Source organism: Monosiga brevicollis, genomic scaffold (genome assembly GCF_000002865.3).
Source record: "Monosiga brevicollis MX1 MONBRscaffold_14 genomic scaffold, whole genome shotgun sequence".
NCBI classification, from domain to species: Eukaryota; class Choanoflagellata; order Craspedida; family Salpingoecidae; genus Monosiga; species Monosiga brevicollis.
In genome coordinates this window covers 637,693-659,294 of record NW_001865051.1, presented here as the reverse complement: position 1 = coordinate 659,294, position 21,602 = coordinate 637,693, and the positions used below count along the sequence as shown (strand labels likewise).

The following is a 21,602-nucleotide window of genomic DNA, read 5'->3' as shown; positions in this document are numbered from 1 at the left end:
CACACACACACACACACACACACACACACACACACACACACACACACACACACACACACACACACACACACACACACACACACACACACACACACACACACACACACACACACACACACACACACACACACACACACACACACACAGAGGCGCTATTTATTTTTACTGTTCATTCTTATTTTGATCCTCTCTTTTCTAACAGGCAAATTCAGCATCTGGTGGAGCTATGAGAGATGGCTGTCCATGTCCACAATGACAACTGTTGCCTTTGATTGGTGGTAAGGTGCGTAGCTGCATCTCCTTGGATGGTGCATGGTGTAACCGACAATGATGTGATGGCTTGAGCAAACACAAGGAGAGCTATGGCCGTCGTTTGGGCGACACTCATCGTGCAACGATACGTGAGGTCGATTGACCAGCACGTGGGGCTGAACGATGACGACTGTATGTCAACAACGGCAAAGCGGGCAAGAAGCTAACCAGCAGCACCAACGACAACAGCAAGAAGGAGGATGGGATTCGAAGATGAGGGAACTAGGCTTTGGGGTTCAGAACAAGAAGGATATTCACGAGAACGATAGAGCGGCAACATGCCAGGTCAACTGGTCAAGGCAGAGAAGCAAGCAAAAGGGCTTGGCTCTGCTCATAGCGTGGTGTTCAAACGACTGCCACGCTGCAGCGGTCGAAGAATCTACGCATGCAAGCAATACGGTGAGCCCATGGGCACGGATCGCAGAGGCCGAGCCAAGGAACATCTACGCTGTTGCGATAGCGTATACACCCGCACCTCTTCGCGGTAGGTGGTATTGAGCTCGCCATTGGCGTTGCGGTTCTGAGGATGCAACCGCGCTGTGTCCACATTACGGGAGAAACCTGAGGCAGCCTGACGACCAGTCAGCTGCTGAGCCCTTGTGTGAAGGGCCGCCAAATGCAGCTGCTGCAGGTGATGCTTATCGTCATGCAGCGTTTCTGTCAGTCTATTGCACCAAAGCAGAAAAAGACAAATCAACGGGGAACATGCCTCGTGAGATGTTGTGCAAAGGTGATCGGCTTGACGGCTGCACAAGGAAGAGACATGGGTGGCTTGAGGGCGTTCTTCGGACGGCATAAACGTACGTCGTGTGCAGTTGAGGCGCAGTGCGGAAGGAGTATTCAGCCGGATCCGTCCGCGCCAAACGCGGAGTGGCCGGAAGATCCAGCGGCACCGTAGTGCCGTACAACTAAGCAAAGACCAAGGCAGGCGTCATTTGTCAATCAAGACGCGAGTCAACCGACACGTAGGGAAGGCGAAACACGAGCTTATGCCCGGATGACAAAAGCCCAAAGTCGTCAGAATGGCAGTGCCACTGGTTGTCAACGAACCGAAGTGCGCGAATCAGGTAGAAAGTAAGGCCGGGGGCGGTTTCCGTAGACAAAGGGAGAATGGTTGGCAGTGGCTCGCACGCGCGTGTCGGTGGCAGGTAGGCGAACGGCCTTTTCATAAGAGCTTCGGAGAGTGTCATGCGTCTCAGACGGCTGAATGTTAGACCGTGACATCTACAATGAGGCAAGATCATCAATCAGAGGAGACAAGCGTCAAACAAGTGCGTAAGTTTGAAGAGAACAGCCAACTGAATTGACGGCCACTGGGATTGAATTGGGTGAGACGAGGGGCAGTGACAGGGCGCACCTGGCCACTGTAGGCTCGAAGCGTAAAATCGCCACCAAGAGGCGCATGCAAGCTGGTGTTGTGCGTGTGCCCTGTGTCACAGCTGCGTGTTGTGCCTGTGACGTGTGTAAATGAGCATCAGGCGACAGTAAAGGCTCTCGGGCCGTGAGGGCTACAAGAGCACCAGCTTGCGAGCAGATGTGATGAAGCATGCCTGGTCGTGAGATGGCCGTGGGAAGGAGGGGCCTGGCCTGATACTGCTGGCGGGCTTCCGTGTCCGTTGCGAGCGTAGGGGCCTAGTATTTTTGACGCACAGCGACAAACCCCGAGACAGGGTGAGGCTTGAGAAGCACGCGGTGGTTGCCAAAAGCACTCAGAAGATGCTCTACCTCGCGATGCGACGGCAGTGTTGAGTGGCGGGACAAGCTGTAGCCGCTCACACCCGATCCAACAGTGACAGGCCGGGGTAGGGACACATGGCCTGATGACTGGGTTGTCCAGAGGCAACGTTGGGGCATCCGCAATAGTGGAACGGGGGTGAGACTGCAAGGTTGGCTGCGTCGGACTGATATGCCAGAGTCACGACTGACCCGGCGGCGTGCGCGGAAATGGCGTTCGGTGGGGTCGTCAAGACTGCGCGAGAGACGATCGGTGGCATAATCGCGGCGCCTGCCAATGACGAGCGACGTAAGATGAGGGCAGGCGGGCGCTGATAAAGACGGGAGGGAAGGAGGTTGTTTGAGTATTGCATGTCGGTGCAAAACGCAAAAGTCTGTTGGATGATCACTTGACGGCATGTTCTACCGCAAGGCTCATGCAAGGCAATCGTACGTTCGAGTGCTGTAGGTGAGCTCGGGCCCCACGAGGCGGGCCAAAGCCGGGTCATCCCGGTCGATGGCAGCGCTGTAAGAGATGTAGGGGCGCTCGTTGCGGGAGAAACCCGTGTCTGGGCGTGGGGCGACCGGAGCACGGCTGGATGCTATTTCCCTGGCCGCGTGCTCCAAAAGCTAGGCATAGCACGATGATGCAACCGCCAACACGCAATGGAGGCAAGGGTGAGTGAGCTGAGCGGGGCGGTGCAGACCGGGTCGGGGATCTGGCACGTCAACGGCAGCAAGAAAAGCGCACATGGCTGTTGGCACGGGAGTACGAGGTTGAGAATCGGTTAATGGGGTCGGGGTCAGCGCCGCGCAATGTCCGAACGGGGTCCATGGCCGCCATGGTGCAGTTTTGCCCTGGCTCCGAAACGGAAATGACGAGAAGTTACACTTGCAGGGATGAGCCACTGAGGCCGGACCCAGCCAAGAAGCGGTTGTTGTTGTTGTTGCTTTTCTTGGTTATTTCTGTTAATTTTTCAACCAACAAGCAAAAGCGTGCAACACCGGCCGTCCAGTCGGAGCACGGTCGCGGCTCAAACAGAGGCGTTTGGAGGAACGGCGGCTGTCGCCGAAGGCTGCGCCTCGCACGCACGCACGCGTTTCCCCGTTGCCAAGGCGCAGGCAAATGAATGCTAAAGACGAATGGAGTGATGATGAACAAATTATACAGTAGGCGAATGGAGTGAATGGTGCTACATCATTGAATTGTCAGCATGTTCTTACCGCCTTTATGAACGTCACTTGATTCTGCACCCTTGGATGTTGCGTTTCAGGGTTGTATAGTTTATCAAGCAAAAGTGCTTTGATATCAATACAAAAAACGGGATGTGGGACTTGTTTCTGTCAAACGAAGACATCGTGTTTGGGGCCTATGTAGACTTGTCCTATGGTGACATGCGCACCACAATAGGACATCCGATGTACCTTCGCTGTGCGATCGCGCGAAGGAACAAAGGCACCATCTGTATTGATGTGGGTGCTGTGTGCATCACAACAGCCAAAGCTAAAGGATTTTACTTTGCGCTGTCCACTTACACAACACCATGCTTGCTAAGAAGAAAAAAAAACATCAACAACAGCACACACACACACACACACACTCTCTCTCTCTCTCTCTCTCTCTCTCTCTTTTCTCTCTCTCTCGTAGTTGTGCTCTTCCTTTGTGTCTTTGCTCTTTACTTCTCTCTTTCTCAAACCGACCAAACCAATTCATCTCTCTCTCTCTCTCTCTCTCTCTCTCTTTCTCTTCATCTCTCTCTCTCTCTCTCTCTCTCTCTCTCTCTCTCTCTCTCTCTCTCTCTCTCTCTCTCTCTCTCTCTCTCTCTCTCTCTCTCTCTCTCTCTCTCTCTCTCTCTTCATCTCTCTCTCTCTCTCTCTCTCTCTCTCTCTCTCTCTCTCTCCTCTCTGTGGCGTGTTAAAACATCAACAAACCAAGTCAGTGTATCACGCTGACAAGAGCAAGATCGAGTGCAAGCCCGGTGCACTCTGATCTCACTTTTGGTCGCGACGGCGGTTTCAGGTACCATCGCCATCACGCTGCCAGTGCTTCGTGTGGGTCACTTGGTGGCTTGCATTCGGTGCAGTACGACTTTTGCCTCTGATCGCTTTGGTTTCATCGTTGCATGCGCTTCAGTCAGTGCGCAAACCATGAAGATCGGAGATCTTGAGCGCGCACCTGTACCTTTGATGCACGTCTATTGACGTATGTCGCTTGCCTTGCAGGCCGCACGTCGCGAGGTGATGACGCCATCTCATTTTTCTCTGTGGATACTCTTTCGCAGCCATCTTGCCCCGACCGGTGACCTCGTACTTCCAACTCTCGGGCAGTAAAGCTAATCACGTTTTCAACTCTGATCGCTCTTCACCACACGGCCGCCATGGCACGCGGCCTTCATTGTGCCGGCGTGCTCTTTCTTTTCCTCGGGTCAGCTCCGCCGTCCAGACCACGTCCCCTCGTCTGTTGGTCTGGGCAAACCCCTCCCGACTCAATCCGTTGATCCAGCATCAGAGATTAAGCTCAGACCGCCCGTGCCTGTCAATGCTCACTGGCGGCCATGCTTGCACTGCGTTCATAAAGGAGCGCAACCGCTCTCATTGAGGAAACAACGACATCCTGTCAAACTTGTGAATCCTTGGGCTGGAGCCATGAAGCCGTAAGGACGACGGTACTCGTGCTGCTCCGGGAGAACAGGAGGGGAGGGAAACAAGCCCTACCGCCTCATTCTCAGGCTCGGGCTCACCATGCTGATGCACACAGAAATACCCATCCGTGTGTGGCAACTCGATTACAACCACCGACGGGGAATGCTACCCTCCAGTGACCTACGCGGAAGCTCGACAGGCCTGTCTAGCTCAAGGCGCACGCCTTTGCGCCTTTTCCGAGCTTGAAGCGGGCGAACCTGCCGGTACAGGCTGCTTTTTTGACAACAAAAGAGTACGATCCCTTCAACTTGCCATCGTTCCAATGCTGCACCTCCCCTACGCATGCGTTCCAGCCTGTATAAATCCTCGTGTACCGACATAAACATCCCACGGTCTACACACACACACACACACACCCCTCCCATAGCTCTGGACTCGGACACCTGGCCTCCTGCCAGATGGCTCAGTCGGCTACATCACGGCTGCTGGTAAACCAGCCATGCTCGACTCAATTCCCAAGAACGTGACCGATCCCAATGAGTCCCACTATTTTAGGTCTGCTCCCGCTGCATGCTTGATCTTTCTTCGCTCCTCTTGCTCAACTCACACCAAGATCGCTATAATCTGCTGCTGAATGAACATTAGATGCTGTGCCGACGCTTCCTCGGTCACCACGCGCAGCGACCTCTCTTGCACCCAATTGCGTGCTCTTGCCCAGAACTACGGGAATCCAGCGCGGGCCGCGGTACGCATGCCAGAGAATGGCTCTTTCCTCTCATCTCCTCTCCTCTCCCCTCCTCCGTCTCATGCCCGCTTGGTATTGGCAGACGGACAATGGTTGGACTAGACAAGATCCCGATTCACAGTTTGACACCGTATGCGTTGGTGCATACATGGCATACGACAAGGATGGCTTTCTGCTTCCATCTACCGTTGTGGAAGGCGTACACCAACGCTGCTTGCGCGACCAGTCGGTCGTTGACACTGAGCGCGTATGTGTATCTAATATTCCAAGACATCGTCATTCGAGCAATCCTCATTGCCTTGCTGTTCCCCCTCTAACACGTCCTCGCCTCCCTTCCACTCTCCTTCCCCGCGCCGTACAACTCCAGGTGTGTGCTGCCAACGGCGCACGCATGTGCTTCTGGCACGAACTACGAAACAAGATGGATGCCACCGGCTGTGCCAATGAATTCAACGGGCTGGATCTAATCACCAATTCACGCTGTGACACCAACGGCAACGGCCAAGACGATGGTATGCTGCCGAGGCTTGTCTCGCCAACGGCTAGCTCGTTCGCGCTTCTCAGACATCCCAACGCTCGCCCGTATGAGTAGGCTACATCATCGTCCGATGGAACGACACTGATACGCAGTCCTGCGTCACTGACGACGTGGCGCGAGAGAATAGCTACGCCACCATGTGTTGTGGTGACGAATACTTGGAAGCACCCAAAACCTCAGTCAAATCATGCAGTGAACTGCCCAACTTTGTTGAAACACCCTACGGTCGCCTCGATGTCTGTGGGGCCAGTCAGCTAAACACCTCTAAAGTCTCATCTGGCTGCGTCAGCTCTGAGGTGAACTGGAATGCCGCTCAGCAAGCCTGCGAAGCCATCGGCGCCCGACTTTGTACCTTTAGCGAATATGTCGGGGGTGAATCGCGTGGCACAGGCTGCGGCCATGACACTCAATATGTCTGGACCAGCACGCCGTGTGGCCGCTGCTCCGAAACCAAGTATATGGCCTACCGCTTCGAGGATACCACTGACAGCGAGTGTCTTGCCGCCAACTCGGGCTCCGCTTTTGTGCGCTGCTGTGCAGATGACACCTCACGCTTTGGTCAACTGCACGGTACGTCGTGCGCTACTTGCTCTGAGCTCGGCTGGGGCTCGGGTACAGCCTCCAACGAAGTATGCTCGGATTCAGAGGTGGCTGGTGGCGTTGCGACCGACAATGCCGGCTGCATTGACCGTCCCTTGCCGTGGGATGCTGCCGAGCGTCTATGCCTGGATGTCGGAGCTCGCCTCTGCGATGCGTCTGAGCTGCGCAGTGGCGAGACGGCCGGCACCGGCTGCCAGCACGACAATAGATTCATCTGGTCGCGAACCTCCTGTGCTGTGAATGAAGCAAGCTTCTCTGCCGTCCTTGGTCGCGGCGCACAAGCCACCAGCGACACGGAGGTCTGCTTGCCCCGTGACTCCAATACCACTGCCTATGTCCGCGTAAGTATTTCTCTCCCTTCACACTCCCATCCCCCATGCTCAACAGCACCCACTGATACAGGCACCTCGCTTTCCTACAAAACGCTCTTGCTCGTCCTCAACACCCCCCTGTTCACCGTCCCTCATACGCTCGTTTTTGACGATGGCAGTGCTGTGCAGACTATGGCACCATCAAGTCAGATTTGCCCTGTGCCGCTTTGCGCTCCAACACGGCTCGCTACAACACCTTCCCTGTTCTACAACAATGGAAATCACCCGACCAAGACGTTGAGGGTGGCAAATGCACCAACTCAGAAATGCTCTTTGACGAAAATGGCGCCGCTGTTCGCAATACAAGCCTGGAGACAGACACTCGCTGCTTCTCCGGCAAGTCATACATTGATGCCGTCCGCATCTGCGCCGCCAGTGGCAGCCGTCTCTGCGGACTCAATGAAATCAGCTTTGCCAGAGGCACCGGGTGTGGCTTTGATTCTCAGATGATCGTTACTGGCTCAGCGTGTCGCATGGACAACGGTTATGGCTACTTCGCTACGAACGGCGACAACTCGGGACCGCCCATCTGTGTGGCCCAAAATGATGCAAATTATGCCGTGCGCTGCTGCGGCGATGAGATCAATCTCGGTGAATCCGCCCCTCGCTCCGAGCGTTCTTGCCAAGAGCTCGGCTGGTCTGGCACGGGTGTCGGGCGCCTATCCACCTGTGCTTCGTCGGTATCAGTCGATGGCACCTGCTTCACTGATGGCGACGACATCAACAACGCCGTGACCTTTGATGAGGCTCAGCGCATGTGTTCGGCCATCGGTGCGCGCTTGTGCACGAATTCAGAGGCGTTGGCGTCCGAGGTCAATGGCACGGGGTGCTCGGTGGACCAGACCTTCATGTGGACCAGCACTGAATGCGGTCGGTGCGGCAACACGGGCTACATGCAATACAAGGTGCACGCCAACAACGATCGAGGGGGTTCGCGCTGCCGCAACGTGTCGCCCTTGGAACGCGCGATGGTTCGGTGCTGCGCCGACGCCTCAAGCTCATCGGCCGTCTTAGTTGGCACCTCGGCCAAGACGTGTGGCGAGCTCAGCTGGAACCCCATTCCCTTCACGCCTCAGGGCAGCATCATCGGTAACTCCTCCAAGGTCTGCGGTGAGAGCAACATTCTCGACCAAGCTGGCACCCCTGCCTGTGCTGCGGACGCTGTGCCCTTTGCCGTAGCCGAGGAGTATTGTGCGGTCATTGGAGCGCGCCTCTGTGAGATTTCCGAGCTCATTGGGGACGTAACTAGATCAACTGGGTGTGGTCACGATTTCAACCGTCTGTGGTCCCGCTCTACCTGCCCCACTGGATTCTGGACGGGGCCAGGGGCAGGTGACCAACTCGACAACATTCCCCTGAAGTGCACAGCCCCAACAGAAGCAGCCTTCGTGCGCTGCTGTGCTGACGAGCTTGACATCAAGTCAGATCGTTCCTGTACCGAGCAGGTGGCCCACTACGCTTACCTTGGCGTGCGTTGGACCAATGGCGTTTCCTGGACCTCTCCCAAACAAGGCGTGTGCGCTGCCTCCCTCGTCCCCTTTAACGGAAGTGGTGCTTTTCTTCCTGCAACAGTGGATGCTCGCTGTCAGCGGCCCACCTCGGTTCCAGATGCCATCCGCGCCTGCGCCATGACTGGTGCTCGCCTCTGCACTCGCAGTGAGGTTTTGACCAGCACGTACGTATGCCTTGCTCCGCATGCGTATTTGGCCGCTTGTGGCGTTGCTGCTCAACCCTTTTGTGTTCCTTCATCACGTGTATGAGAACTTATACATTGATTTTGCCTCCCCGCCTTGCTTCCTCCATGTGTAGAAGGAGTTCCGGGTGTGGCTACGACGCAGAGAGCTTCATTCTGTCGGCAACGTACTGTACTACGAGCGACGGCCAACCTGGCCACCGCGCCGTGCGCCCTTACAACGGTGCCAACTTTTGCGTGCCCAGCACAGGGCCCATTGAGGCAGAGCAGCCGCTCGGCTTGCGATGCTGCGCGGATGAAGAGACTGAGCCAGTCGAGCCCTCTGCGCTGAGCTGCCATCAATTGGGCTGGCAGGCTACGGATACGCTGCGCCATGTGTGCAGTACAGGCCAAAGCCGCGACTCCCAGTGCCTGGGCGCACGCAATTATTACGATGCAGAAGCCTATTGCCGACGCATCGGGGGGCGCATGTGCACCATGGAGGAGCACGTTCTCGGTGTTACCCAGGGCACCACCTGCAATAACCAGTTCCTCTGGTCTACGCAAAGCTGCGGTCGCGGCACGGGCGACTTTTCTACCATGTACAATCCTGCGACGGGTGAAACGGAATGCATCAATCGCTTTTGGCGTCGCAAATTTCGCTGCTGTGCCGACGATCTCAGCTCGACCACAGCCTTGACGGCTGCATCATGTCGGACGTGCGGAGAATTGGGCTTTATGGACTTTTTGGGAACAGAGGCCAAGGGCTCAATTGATGTCTGTGCCTCCAGTATGATCCTGGGCTCTTTGGACGGCAGCCCCCGCGCTTGTAGTAACGAGAATGTGGCATTTGACACTGCTCTGCAGGTTTGTGCTAGCATTGGCGCTCGGCTATGCTCGGTTGAAGAAGTGTGGAACAATGAGCTCCACGGCGCAACGTGCGACGACGAGGACTCGGTCAATGTTTGGACGCGGAGTGCTGGTGGCTGCAGCGACGGTGAATTTATTGTCACGGAATCAGCCTATGCTGGCGTGGACACCCCAAGTTGGACCTGTGCCCCCAAGACGCAGCTCGCAGCCAAGGTCCGCTGCTGCGGCGACGAGGGCAAGCTGCCGTCGGATCTCTCGTGCAGTCAGCACATTCGTGTTGCCGCCAACCTTGGCCAGCGAAACCAGAAGGATAACATCAACGGATGGTCCTCGCCGGCTCGCACCAACTTGGGCATTTGCGCTGCCTCGCACATCCCTTATGACGTCAATGGCAATCTCATTGCCAACGTTGACGACCGCTGCCAGCATGCGACCCTCGACGAGGCCCAAAGCCTCTGCGCTATGATTGGTGCTCGCGTGTGCACGGTGAACGAACATGCCCTGTTTGGCTGGGACACGGGCTGTGGCTTTGATTACATTGACAAAGCATCGTCGTCGACGTGCTTTGTATCAAACAACCACTCACGCCCCGGCTACCTGGTGGTACCAGACATCAACACACTTGACACCAACCCACCATACTGTGCGAGTGCGGACCCCACCGTGAATAATCGCACCTTTGCCGTACGCTGTTGCGCGGATGAGGAGGTGCCGCACATCGAGCGTTCTCAGCGCTCTTGCCAGGACATTGGCTTCAAATCGTCCGTCGGATCAGTTGTGCGCCCCGGGGTGTGTGGGGATTCCGAAATCGAGGAATCGCCGGCGGGCAGCGGCACGTATCAATGTCCGGCTGTCTCGGCTGCCAATTACACTACCGCTGATGCCATGTGCAAGGCCATTGGTGCCCGTTTGTGTACGTTTGGGGAATTGGCGTCCGGCGTGAGCAGGGGCTCCGGCTGCGGGCACGACAACGCATGGACCTGGAGCTCGACTGCTTGCAGCAGTTGTGGCTACAATCGCCACTTGGCACATCGCTGGAACGATGTCGGTACAACCTACGGTGCGCGCCATTGCCTGAGCGATAGCGATCAAGGCGGCATCCGTTGCTGTGCCGACGAGGAAGACGTTATTGAACTGGACAACACCGATACCTCCTGTAGCTCTTGTGAGGATCTAAGTGCGCAATTTGATGACACAGCAGCCTGGAGCCCCGTGTGCGGCGCATTTGACGTCGGAGTAAATCGAACGTGCCCTGTGGCCAATGCATTTTTTGAGCAGGCTGCTGCAGCTTGCCGCGCCATGGGCGCGCGTTTATGCGGCATCGGGGAGATCGAGGGAGGGCGCTTCAACAACTCTGCTTTGACAAATGCGGAGTGTGCGCTTGACAGCCCGGTGTGGTCGCGCACGTCGTGTGGCTTTGCCGCTGCTTATGTCACCGTGCCCGGTGCGGCTGATAGCTCGGCCCGAGAGTGCCGAAACGTCACTGCAGGTCGCGCATCCTACGTGTGCTGTGCAGACAGCGATTCCGTAGTCAAGTCAGACTGGTCCTGTGCCGAACACATGTCCGCCATCCAAAACCTAGTGAATACTCGAGACGTCAACGGCTGGCGCCAATCACCTGCCGACGCGCCCGTGTGTGCAGCATCGGAGCTGGCTTACAACGTTAGCGGAGAGCTGGAGAGTGATCCCGCAAAGCGCTGCCACTCGAACGTGACGCAAGGCGAGGCTGAATACATTTGCACAATCAATCATGCGCGGCTCTGTACTTTGCAGGAGACAAAGCAGGTCGCTATCGGTACTGGCTGCTTCTTTGATGCCGTGTATGTCTGGACCAGCGAGCCCTGCACCACAAGTGAAGGCGAAGCAGGATTTTGGCTGTTCAACCGAAATACAGATGAGACAAAAACGATGTGCCGCGTCCCCGATGTACATCGCGCGGATCAGGGCGTGCGCTGCTGTGCCGACGACGTTGTTCCAGAGCGTCCCGTGTCAGAACTGAGCTGCAGCAACCTCGGCTTTACCTTCACCGAGTCCTTCATGACCACAGAGGTTTGCGGTCTGTCCCAAGTCAAGGCAGACGGCACGTGCGTGGGGAAGGAGGTGTCCTTTGGTGCCGCCAAGGATTATTGTGAGTCCATTGGTGCACGCCTTTGTACCTTTTCTGAATACGTCGGTGGCGTGTCCGCGGATACCGGCTGCCTGCACAACGCCAGGCAAGTGTGGACTTCCAGCGAGTGCGGTCGATGCGGCAAGGAAAGCTACCGCACTTTCCGCTATGATAACAAGCAGGAGGACTGCCGCAGTATTTCGACCCAAACGGCTGCCGTCCGCTGCTGCGCCGATGCCATTCGAGCCCAAGACGTCTTTACCACGACATCGTGCAAAACATGTTCGCAGCTCGGTTGGCCTTCAGGTTGGGCATCGTCGGCTGTTTGTGCCGACTCGAAGATTCTTGTCAGTGGGTCCACCAGTCAGTGCCTGTACCGTGCCGTCGATTTTCAGGTTCGTGTGGGCCAGCTTGCTCGCTTCTTGCTCTTTTATCTGCTCATGCAAAAGGCGGTTGCATCCCAAGGCGATGAACAAGCCAGGTCAAGTATCGAGAAGCGCGATGGGTTTTGCTCACACCAGTTTTGCCTGTGACCCCTCCATGCGCGCGCACACACGCACCCCAATTCTGCTAAATTCATCAAACCCAGGCGGCACAACGCATCTGCCTGAGTGTGGGAGCACGATTGTGTGATTACCAGGAGGTCCTGAGAAAAGAAACGGTCTCGACCGGATGTGAGCACGACTGGCGCGAAATTTGGACGCGGACAGCCTGTGACTCGGGCAGTTTTTGGTCTGTGTTAGGCAACACGGACCATGGGAACAATATCACTTGTCGCGCGGCCACGGACATGGCCTTTGTGCGTTGCTGTGCTGATGAGCGCGTCGCCTTTCCTTCAGACAAATCATGTGAGGTCTTGCGCAATGAGGGCCAGGGCCAGTTTAACTTCCTGAATTCCTTCAAAGGTGGCTGGACCTTGGCCGACGACGAGCAAGACCTGGTTTGTGCTGCATCACAGTTGCCGTATGACATGTCTGGCACTCCTCTGCCGCAAGGCGATGCGCGGTGCAATACCAACGTGACGTTTGCTCAAGCCACAGCCACGTGTCTGGTGAACGGTGGTCGGCTATGCACGCGGCATGAGCTGGCTACCCAAGCCATGGACACGGGCTGCAACTTCAATTCGGTCCCCGTCATCTCGGGCTCCTACTGCCAAACGGCGGATGGTTCGCAAGGATACTGGGCTCTCACGCATAATTCAGACACATGGAACTGCAAGGCTTTTGAGGAAGGCGCTGCTCTGCGCTGCTGTGCTGGTAAGCTTCGTTTTGCTTTACTATGTTTTTAGCTGTTTGATGGGGAACAAGGCTGAAAGGAAAAGAGAACAGACCAAGACAATTCGATGGCAGCGAATCCTGGCCAGGGAGGTTTTTACCCCAAGGCGCCCCCACCTCACACGCCCCTCAAACACAGATGAGACTGCAGTGGAGCCATGGCCTTCTCGCTCTTCATGTTCCGAGTTGGACTGGAGTCCGGGCCGGGCTGGCAACGTTGGTGTGTGTGCCAGTGGCCTTGTGGGTCCCAACAGCACCTTCCTGCCCGATCCGATCTCATATGACGAGGCCTATGCCACTTGCGATGCCCTTGGCGCGCGGCTGTGCACGGCCAGCGAGTTGGCAGCCGGCATTGGTGCTGGCACAGGTACGACACTGCATATCGTGCAACACTTTGACTTGGTAACAATGCTTATTCTTTGTGCAATCTTCTCGCAATCGTTGCGGTGCGCCGCGGTCAGGGGGTGGGTTCGATTCTGGATACGTGTGGTCGTCGTCCGATTGCAGCACGTGTGGCTCGGAAAGTCGCGTGGGAATCAAATATGGCCCTCTGTTTGAGCAAGGCCATGTTGATGCGCAATGCCGTGATATCGTGACCATGAAGGGCCGTGTTCGGTGCGAGCTTGCTCTTCCCTATCTATTTGCACCAGAGCCTGAAGCGATGACCAGACGCACTCATTCCCGCTGCGTTGTTTGTAATCCTTTAGTTGCTGTGCTGATGTGCGACAATACGAGGCAGCCCTCACGAGCACGTCTTGCAAGACTTGCGACGAGCTTGGTCTGGCCCCTGGCCCTGGTGCCCCCAATGTTTGCGCCACGGCCAATGTTGTGGGTGGAGCGACTGCAGACGACGGCAACTGTGCGGCCGTTGCTTTGACGTTTCGCCAGGCGGAACAAGTCTGCTCAGATGCTGGGGCTCGCTTGTGCACTCTTGCGTAAGTTTGCAAATGTGATCCTCTTCTTGTCTCTCGCAGCACGTATTTGATCTCACATGATACCACCCTGCTCTGGATATGGCGTGGACCCCGTTGTGGTTATGACAGGGAATCAGATACAGAGCTAGAGGCGGCACCATGTGCTCCTAACAGTGACTTTTATACATGGACACGCACCCCGTGTGCTGGTGGCTTTTATCAAGTGCCCAAGCAGGGCCACTCATCCGCCGTCTCCCCCCGTTGTGCCGCCACCAGCGCGCAGTCCCATGTGCGTTGCTGCGCCGATGACGTGACAGTGCGCTCTGATGCCACGTGCGCGCAGCTGCGCACTGCTGCCGCAACCAGACGCAACCCCGACCTGACTGGCTTTACACAAGGCTGGAGCAATGCTGCAAACAACGTGACCGCGGCCGGTAGCGTTTGTTTGTCCCCTTATGTTCACTGGACGCTAAACGCTGAGGAGCGGGCCCCCACCCAGCGCGTGCTGACTGCAACGTCACCTGACCAAGCCGACCGCCTGTGCGCGACCATTGGTGCACGTCTCTGTCCAAGATGGATGATTGATGCCTTTGCCGTCCCCGACGACCCTCTGGCTGACAGCTACATCACACTTGCAGGCCGGTGTTTGACAGAGCGAGGCAGTGAAGGCTACGTTGTCTACAACCCCAGCCGTCAAAATTCCATGTATGAATTCCGCCCGTGATCCTTGACCCTGAATCGCACAATTGGAAAGCAACTCATGCGTGTCTTGTGTGCGGCCGACTTGGCTTGGCATGCACTTTGGGATGCCTTCGCGTCCATAGGTGTGCTGAATCCAACAACGCCTCATATGCTGTCCGTTGCTGCGCCGACGAAGCGGACCCTGCCCTCACCAAGGAAGTGTCACTACAAACGTGTGCCGCCCTGGGGTGGTCAGAAAACGGCTTTGGCACTTTTTCAGTGTGCGGGGCTTCAGAAGTCGACGACGGCGAGTGCGTCAATGGTGACGTGTTTTTTAATTCTGCCCATGACCACTGTCGCGCGGCCGGTGCGCGCCTGTGCTCGTACTCTGAGCTCGTGCGTGGCGAAGCCATGGACACCGGTTGTGAGCACAACTTTGCCGCCGTGTGGTCGTCCACCCGGTGCGACCGCTGCGGAGTGGAAGCTTTCCTCGTGCACTCGCATGTCGGTGGCCCCCATGGTACGTCAGAGTGTCTGCCAACTTTTTTTAGCGCACGAGTCCGATGCTGCGCCGATGTGGAGCTTGTACCACCAGCTTCCACAACCATGGGTTCGACCACAACGACTACTACCACCAAAGTGACTACTACCACCACCACCACTACCACCACCACCACTGTCTCCAAGACGCAGCAGGCCACGACCACCGATCTATCGTCTTTTGGGGCTGTTGCTTTTACAGGCACCACGGCCAACGACTGGCGCACCAGTGACTTTCCAGATACCCTGACGGCAATCGTCAACCAGGTCATTGATGCGCGAGTTGACCCGCTCCAAAGCTCGGATGTGGTCGTCACGGATCTCTTCAGTGCCAACCCGACGTCGGTACGGGTACGCTTTGTGGTCACACCACAGAGCTCGGCTCTCGCAGCTCAAGCAGTCTACGCTGCAATTCAGGATGTGCGTCAGAGTGGCGCGCTGGCCGATGCTTTGGCTCAGAGACTGGACTCGCCTATGGTCCAGGACGGTGCCATCACAAGCGACAGTTTCACCCCCTGCCAACAGTGCACCGCCGCTTCCACGCAAACACAGTTCGATGCCGCCTACGACGCGTATCGCAACTCAGTCACCACAACGACGACGACGACCACAACGACGACCACAACGACAACGACGACAGCATCAGCGTCAACTGCCTCCTCGTCGACCACGACAATGCCTACAACCACCACTACCACAACGACAACCACTACAACAACAACAACCACCACCACCACCACTACTACTACTACTACTACTACTACTACTACTACTACTACTACTACTACTACTACTACTACTACTACTACTACTACTACTACAACTACAACGCCCTATCCCACCGAAGCCAATTTGCATATGCAGGCCACTACGCATGTGCATTTTTCATTTGGCGGAATCAACCCCTCAGATCTGCGGCCTCGGGACATGCATTCAGCCGTTTCACAGGCGCTCAATGTGCGCTTGAATGCCACCACCAACCCGGTCACGCCCGCCGCGATCAGAGTGCTAGCCATGCAACAAGGCTCGATCTTGGTCAACTTTAGTGTCACACCTTCAACATTGGCGGCACAAGCTGTGTATGCCGCACTGCTCGATGTGCGCAACACTGGTGCACTGAGCCAAGTTCTGACCATTATTGCTGGAGCGTCTGTAACTGACATCCGCCAAAACGAAGACTTGGTAACCCCATGCGCTGCCTGCAAGGCGTTTGGTGCCGACGCGTCAGCAGCCGACTACGAAGCTGCCATTGCAGAATACCGCCAGGCCGTGGCCGGCAGTGGTGGGGCTACGACTCGATCGCCGACAACTGGGGTCGGCACCGGCGAAAGTACTGGTGCGGGTGGCTCTTCTGGTGACAACACTGCCATTATTGTCGGGGTGGCTGTTGCTGCGATTGTGGTCGTAGCTGCAGTTGCTGCCTTTTTGGTGGTCCGTGCCCGTCGCAACGCTGCCAAACACCCGGGCGTAGTTGCATACAAGGCAGGTGGGGGACGCGAGGGCACGGTTGCTTTCGAGAACCCCCTGTACGAGACCAGCGTAGAACATGAGACCAAGGAGAATCCGCTGTATGACGAAGACCCGTTTGATCGCTACGATGACAACCCTGACTACATGGACCTGCCGCATAACCAAGCTGGCACCTTTGAAGAGCCCTCCTTTGAGGATGGCTACTTGGAAACAGAGCAAGGGGATGCTGCTGGCGGCTATCTGGACGTTGGCGATCGTTCAGATGAAGCGGGATACTTGGATTTTGAAGATCAAGAGCACGAGTAAATTGGCCTATTCATGCCACGCCATGCCACGCCACTCTTTCTTCTTTTCTCTCTGCCGGCGACCTGTCATGTGTTGCTTCAGCTGGCTGCGACCTGTATCTGTGTGCGAAATTGGAACCGAGTCCTGTTGTTTGTTGGTTGTTGTTATGATTGTTCCTCTTCTTTCTTTCTTTCTTTCTTTCTTTCTTTCTTTTTTTTTTTTTTTTTTTTTCTTTCCATAGAAGTCCTTTCTTTTGAGCTGGCACGCTCATCGTCGGGTTGTTCACATGTGTGCATATGAGAGTCGCGACCAGGTGCAGTGTGGACTTGTAGACAATCATGTATTACCAGTCGGCCCCTGACCAAGCTCTCAAATTTACCAAGTTGACGTCAACCGATGGTGGGGTCGCTGATTGGCTGGATGCGAGAGAGATTAAATTTTGAGAAATGAACCATTTTTAGGGATACAATTTTGTTAAGGTTTCGCAGGCAGGAAAGGGTTGGCTGAGATGGATGAAGAACTTGCACGGGCAAGGCACTAATCCACATGCATCTCGGCAGCGGCCGCTCTGGTGCGTTGACAGCTAACGACAACTTAAACGAGCAAAGGGAAGAAGGGAGCTAAACGCACAACGCACAATAAAACCCAAATGTTTGGGTTTGCGGGTAAAAGGACCCAGACGTGCAAACGGCAATACCAGTTCAACAAGCCGCAATATCAGCTTGTTGGCAGGCACCAGCAAAGACACGAGAAAAGAGAACAAGTAGACTGCCGTCAAGGCGGTAAACACAAAACGCCGGTGCATGGTAGCCCACAGGGCCGAGTGTGCGAAGTTAGTTGAAGAAGGCACGGGTGCCCTGCTCGCCAAAGAGGTGGAGACGGAGAGCAGGCATGAGCTGCTGGACGGCAAGCTCAAGGCGACGCTTCAAGGTGTTGGTGACGCGGATGCGGTCCGTCACCGCCACTTCGACACCACCGCCGCATTCCTCATCGAGGCAGTGCTCCTCGTCAACGGTCAGCTTGACATCGATGCCCGTCTTGTCCTTCACCGCCTTCTTGGCGCCGTTGATGACCTCCTGCATGTCCGCAAGGTAACAAAAAACCCAAAGAGCATGGTCAAATGAGCAAAGGTAATTTTAGAGAAACATCAGCCAGATGGCGGGAAAAATCAAGGATACGGCTTTTGGCTCTCGGCATCAGTTACAGTTGAAAACAACCCTCTCAGGTAATCAAGCGAATTTTTTTCGTCACAGAACCAAAAGCCATTCCATGTGTTTATGTTTGTTGGGGCCATGAATGCAGGGTCGTGTTCAGTGGTACGCGCATGTAAAATGCCAGAATCGATACATACCTTGATCAGACTGATATCTTGCTTGCGAACGCGAACAGTGGCTTCGGGCTCTAGCAGCTGGCACAAGCACTAAAAAAAGTCAAGGTGTCGCAAAGGACGAATGAGTTTTAGCCTGAAGAGCCTGAAAAGCATGAAGAGCATGAAGAGAGCAAACTATTCAGGGTTTGAGCCCGCACCTGAGTGAGCAGATCCTGCAGGAGAGTCTTGTACTTGGCCTTGTCCTTGGTGATGTCGGAAATATCCTTGGTGGCCTGCTCGGTGACCGACTGCAAAGAACAGCCAGAGTTTGATAAACATGAGCAACCCAAACGGCAAAAAGAGGGCATTGAAACCCAGACACGGCTGACTCGATTGTGAGGGCATGATGGTGCCAACCAACCTTGAGGGCCTCCTCCTGTGCCTTGAGCACCTCAAGACGAGCGACGTTGAGCTTGTTGGAGTACTCGCTACAGAAACGGGTAGAGGGCCAACGGCACGCGGATGAGCGCGGCTGAGCAACTGGACAAGCTCAAATAGGAGGACAAGAAGGGCAAGATGACTGACATTTTTTGCTGGGTCTCGACCTGCTTGGCACGGCGCTCGAGCTGCTGGTTAATCTTAATGGTCTCCTCCTGAACGAGGCGAGCCTTCTCAATGTTGAACTCTTCCTCAGCCTGGCCACAAGCAATGGCAGGAATTGCGGCACGCAAGTGAAGATGCAGCTCGGCGCGTCCCTCGCTCGGTGTGGTCGCGCCCTCTCCTCCATATTTATTCTCCACGAGAATGTTTTCATGCCTTCATGCCTTCACACACACGCACGCACACACACACACACCTTTGCCCTGATCTCCTCAACCTTCTCGCGCGCCTCTGACTCGATGAAAGCGACCATCTGCTTAATCTGTATGAGTGATGCGAGAAACAACCATTCGAGTGAGCAAGTCGACGGCAGTCCATGCAATCCCATGGCACATAGCACAAATTCATGAATAGGAAACAGCCCTGGCCCACCACCCCCCCTTTCACGTCAAGACGCCTCGAAGACCGTCGACCCTGCCGGCGCCAAGTCTTCTTTTGTTCTTCCTTCCATTCCCAACTAGCTGTGAAAGGCCGTGTCGGAGGCGGCCATCCACAGACGACCCTTCCAAAAACACACACACGCGCGCGCACACAGAGCAGGGCCTGGCTGCCATTCCAACCAGCAAGCATACCTGCTCGCTGACTTGCTGATCGTCCAACGCCATCTTGCCGGTCGTGTGTTTGTGGAGGGGAGCCGCCGCAAACGCAATGGGAAATGCCTCAACACCACCTGCTGAATGTGTGTGTGTGTGTGTGTGTGTGTGTGTGTGTGTGTGTGTGTGTGGAGTAGAGTGTCGAGGTCCAGCTTTGCTCCAAATCCTCTATATCACACCCACGCCTTGATACCACTGAACTGGTGTGCGTTTCTCCAGTCTCTCTTATCACTCTCTCTTGATCAATCTCTCCCTCTCTCTCATTCTCTCTCTCTCTTCTCTCTCTCTCTTCTCTCTTCCTTTGAGTGACAAACAAAAGATCCTGCTCCAAGAGCTTGCAGTTGAAGCTCGGAGCGAAACAACACGTTTAAACCCCCGTTGTAATCCCACATCGCTTTCAAGCAAACTTAACATGTGTCAAGGTGTGACAAGACAGCCCGCGCTAAGTTTTGTCTGACAAACCACGTGCTCATCCACAACATCAAACAAAAGAATTCTCTTTCTCTCTGTATATGTGTGTGTGTGTGTGTGCGTAGAGTCTGACATCGCCTTGAGCACATGCACCAGACACACACATGTCATGCAGTCTCGCTCTCGCCGTCTGTGTGGCTGTGTGTGTGTGTGTGTTGGTGCGCTCGCTCTTGGACTCGTCCCAGCCAGCCAGCAGACGTCGTCGGCGCTCGCGACCGGTCGAGGCGTTGTCTTGTTCTTTTTTGTGTGTCTGGTCGCTCGTTGCTTGTGTCTCCTTTTTCTTGTCCTTCGGCTTGCGTGCACACGGCTACGTGACGCAGGCGGCAATGGCCATGATCATGCCTGCGACCGAGAATCAAGAGGCCATGGCCTCGGGGTCGCGTGAGCTCATGAGCTGCTTCTGGGACTTGGCTGACCTGGCCGTCAGCACCCGTCTCAATGCTGCCGCCCGCCTCTTGGCCATCCTCGTGGACAGGTTGGAACCTCGTTCGCGCTTGAGCAGTGCTATCGCATGACTCGTTCAAGACTGCCATTGCTCACCCTGCTCGCGCTCCGTCGACCTCGTCACAGCCAAAAGGGTCTCGCGGCCGCTTCCGACGGTCCCGACGCCCAAACTGCAGATGATGAGACTGAATCCATCTTTGCTGGCCCCGCCATCAGCGAGGACCTGCGTTACAGCCTCAAGCGTCTCATTCGCGGCCTGGCCTCCTCCCGAAAGGGTGCTCGCCAAGGCTTTGCGGCAGCCCTTCACATCCTGCTCCAACAGTTTGCCGACATTGTCCGCCCCCAGGATATTCTCTCCCTCCTGCAGCAGACTTCGACCATTTCCGGTGGTATGAAGGGCAACGAGCAGCGCGATCATTTCTTTGGCCGCCTCTTCGGCCTCACCATCCTGGTAAGATCAACAACATGGCAAGCTTCGTGCCTCGTTTTGCGCCCTTCCGCTGGCTTGACCATAGTATCCAACCCAAAGCTCCCGTGCCTCACGCAACTCCCCCACGTAACTCCCCCACTCCCTTTCTTGGCTACCCGGCCTCGCCACTCCCGGGTCTTTCCGACTGGCCAGGCGGATGTTGTGGCTGAAGGTCGCTTTGGTGATGCCGTCGACCCCGAGTTGCACAGCGCCATCTATCAGCAACTCTTGGAGCTCGCCACATCAAAGAGCTATCTTGAAGCTGGCGCTGTCCATGCCTGCTGCCGCCTCTTGCCTTCGGTGCGCCCTCGATCACCAACGCAACACCCATGCCCCTCCCGTTCGTCAAATGTCTGATTCGACCCCTCGTTTCATTGTCGGGAAATAATGGCCCGCCCCACTCAGGTCAAGAAGTCAACCCTGGAGTCCCTTCTATTGCCGCAGCTGGATGCCTTTGCACAACCCCAGGAGAAAGATCACGCTTCCCCGCTTGTTGTGGCCCAACTCTTGGCCTTGGCCCCCCTCTTACGCGCCAAGAAGAAGAATGCCGCTCTCAAGCTTCCTGAACACCTTGCTGCCCTTTGGGCCGATGGCAAGCTATTTGCAGATTGGCAGCAACTTACTGATGTTCTGCTCGCCACGGCCCCAGAGCACCCCATGATTCAATACTTGGCTGCTCTGTTGGCTGTCCAGGACAACGCCCACCTCCGTGAGGCCTGGAAGGCGCTGATCGAGACAGGCGCTTTTGAACCTGATACTTCCAGCCCCCAGCGCAAAGCAACCGGCTTTGCCCTCTTTTCTGCCCTCGTTGACCGCGCCACGCTCCAGCAGGTTGGATGCCTTCGACAGACACTCACATTATCGAGCTCCCTTGTAGCGAAAAGTGTGGCGAATGCTCAAACCCCCCCCCCCCCCCCCCCA

General features: G+C 55.9%; 4 protein-coding genes across 4 annotated transcripts in view; 2 read left to right on the top strand and 2 right to left on the bottom strand.

The window, feature by feature from the left end:
* MONBRDRAFT_9233 (uncharacterized protein) overlaps positions 1–4,276 on the bottom strand; it is a gene marked incomplete at both ends in the record, with an annotated part of 14,165 nt that extends 9,889 nt beyond the window's left edge. Inside the window, 4 exons of the mRNA XM_001746800.1 lie at positions 788–1,220; positions 1,670–1,944; positions 3,451–3,576; positions 4,208–4,276. Of these exons, the coding sequence (XP_001746852.1) occupies positions 788–1,220; positions 1,670–1,944; positions 3,451–3,576; positions 4,208–4,276 (903 nt within the window). The remainder of the gene's footprint in view (positions 1–787; positions 1,221–1,669; positions 1,945–3,450; positions 3,577–4,207) is intronic.
* A 1,153-nt stretch (positions 4,277–5,429) lies between these two features.
* On the top strand, positions 5,430–16,756 carry MONBRDRAFT_9232 (uncharacterized protein; the record flags this gene model as incomplete). The annotated part of the gene is made up of 12 exons (XM_001746920.1): positions 5,430–5,660; positions 5,781–5,925; positions 6,006–6,892; positions 7,042–8,597; positions 8,732–11,966; positions 12,161–12,827; positions 12,985–13,309; positions 13,553–13,780; positions 14,036–14,464; positions 14,584–15,467; positions 15,533–15,856; positions 15,918–16,756. 12 exons carry the CDS (start codon positions 5,430–5,432, stop codon positions 16,754–16,756), a joined length of 9,750 nt encoding a protein of 3,249 aa, XP_001746972.1.
* Positions 16,757–17,325: 569 nt separating this feature from the next.
* Positions 17,326–19,343, bottom strand: MONBRDRAFT_37555 (uncharacterized protein). The gene is made up of 7 exons (XM_001746799.1): positions 19,277–19,343; positions 18,901–18,966; positions 18,630–18,739; positions 18,466–18,532; positions 18,263–18,352; positions 18,087–18,155; positions 17,326–17,811 (listed from the first exon to the last, which is right to left on the bottom strand). The coding sequence occupies exons 1-7, from the start codon at positions 19,307–19,309 to the stop codon at positions 17,569–17,571; spliced, it is 678 nt and encodes a 225-aa protein (XP_001746851.1). The 5' UTR covers positions 19,310–19,343; the 3' UTR covers positions 17,326–17,568.
* Positions 19,344–20,094: 751 nt separating this feature from the next.
* Positions 20,095–21,602, top strand: part of MONBRDRAFT_9230 (uncharacterized protein) — a gene marked incomplete at both ends in the record, with an annotated part of 5,914 nt that continues 4,406 nt past the window's right edge. Inside the window, 4 exons of the mRNA XM_001746919.1 lie at positions 20,095–20,243; positions 20,339–20,663; positions 20,835–20,981; positions 21,126–21,512. Coding sequence (XP_001746971.1) covers positions 20,095–20,243; positions 20,339–20,663; positions 20,835–20,981; positions 21,126–21,512 — 1,008 coding nt within the window. The remainder of the gene's footprint in view (positions 20,244–20,338; positions 20,664–20,834; positions 20,982–21,125; positions 21,513–21,602) is intronic.

Coding starts and splice junctions, on each gene's coding strand:
- MONBRDRAFT_37555 (XM_001746799.1), bottom strand. CDS start 19,309: ATGGCGTTGGACGATCAGCAAGTCAGCGAGCAG. Junction 18,533..18,629: donor GTCGAGACCCAGCAAAAAAT/GTCAGTCATCTT, acceptor CCGTTTCTGTAG/CGAGTACTCCAACAAGCTCA. Junction 18,353..18,465: donor CACAGGAGGAGGCCCTCAAG/GTTGGTTGGCAC, acceptor TGTTCTTTGCAG/TCGGTCACCGAGCAGGCCAC.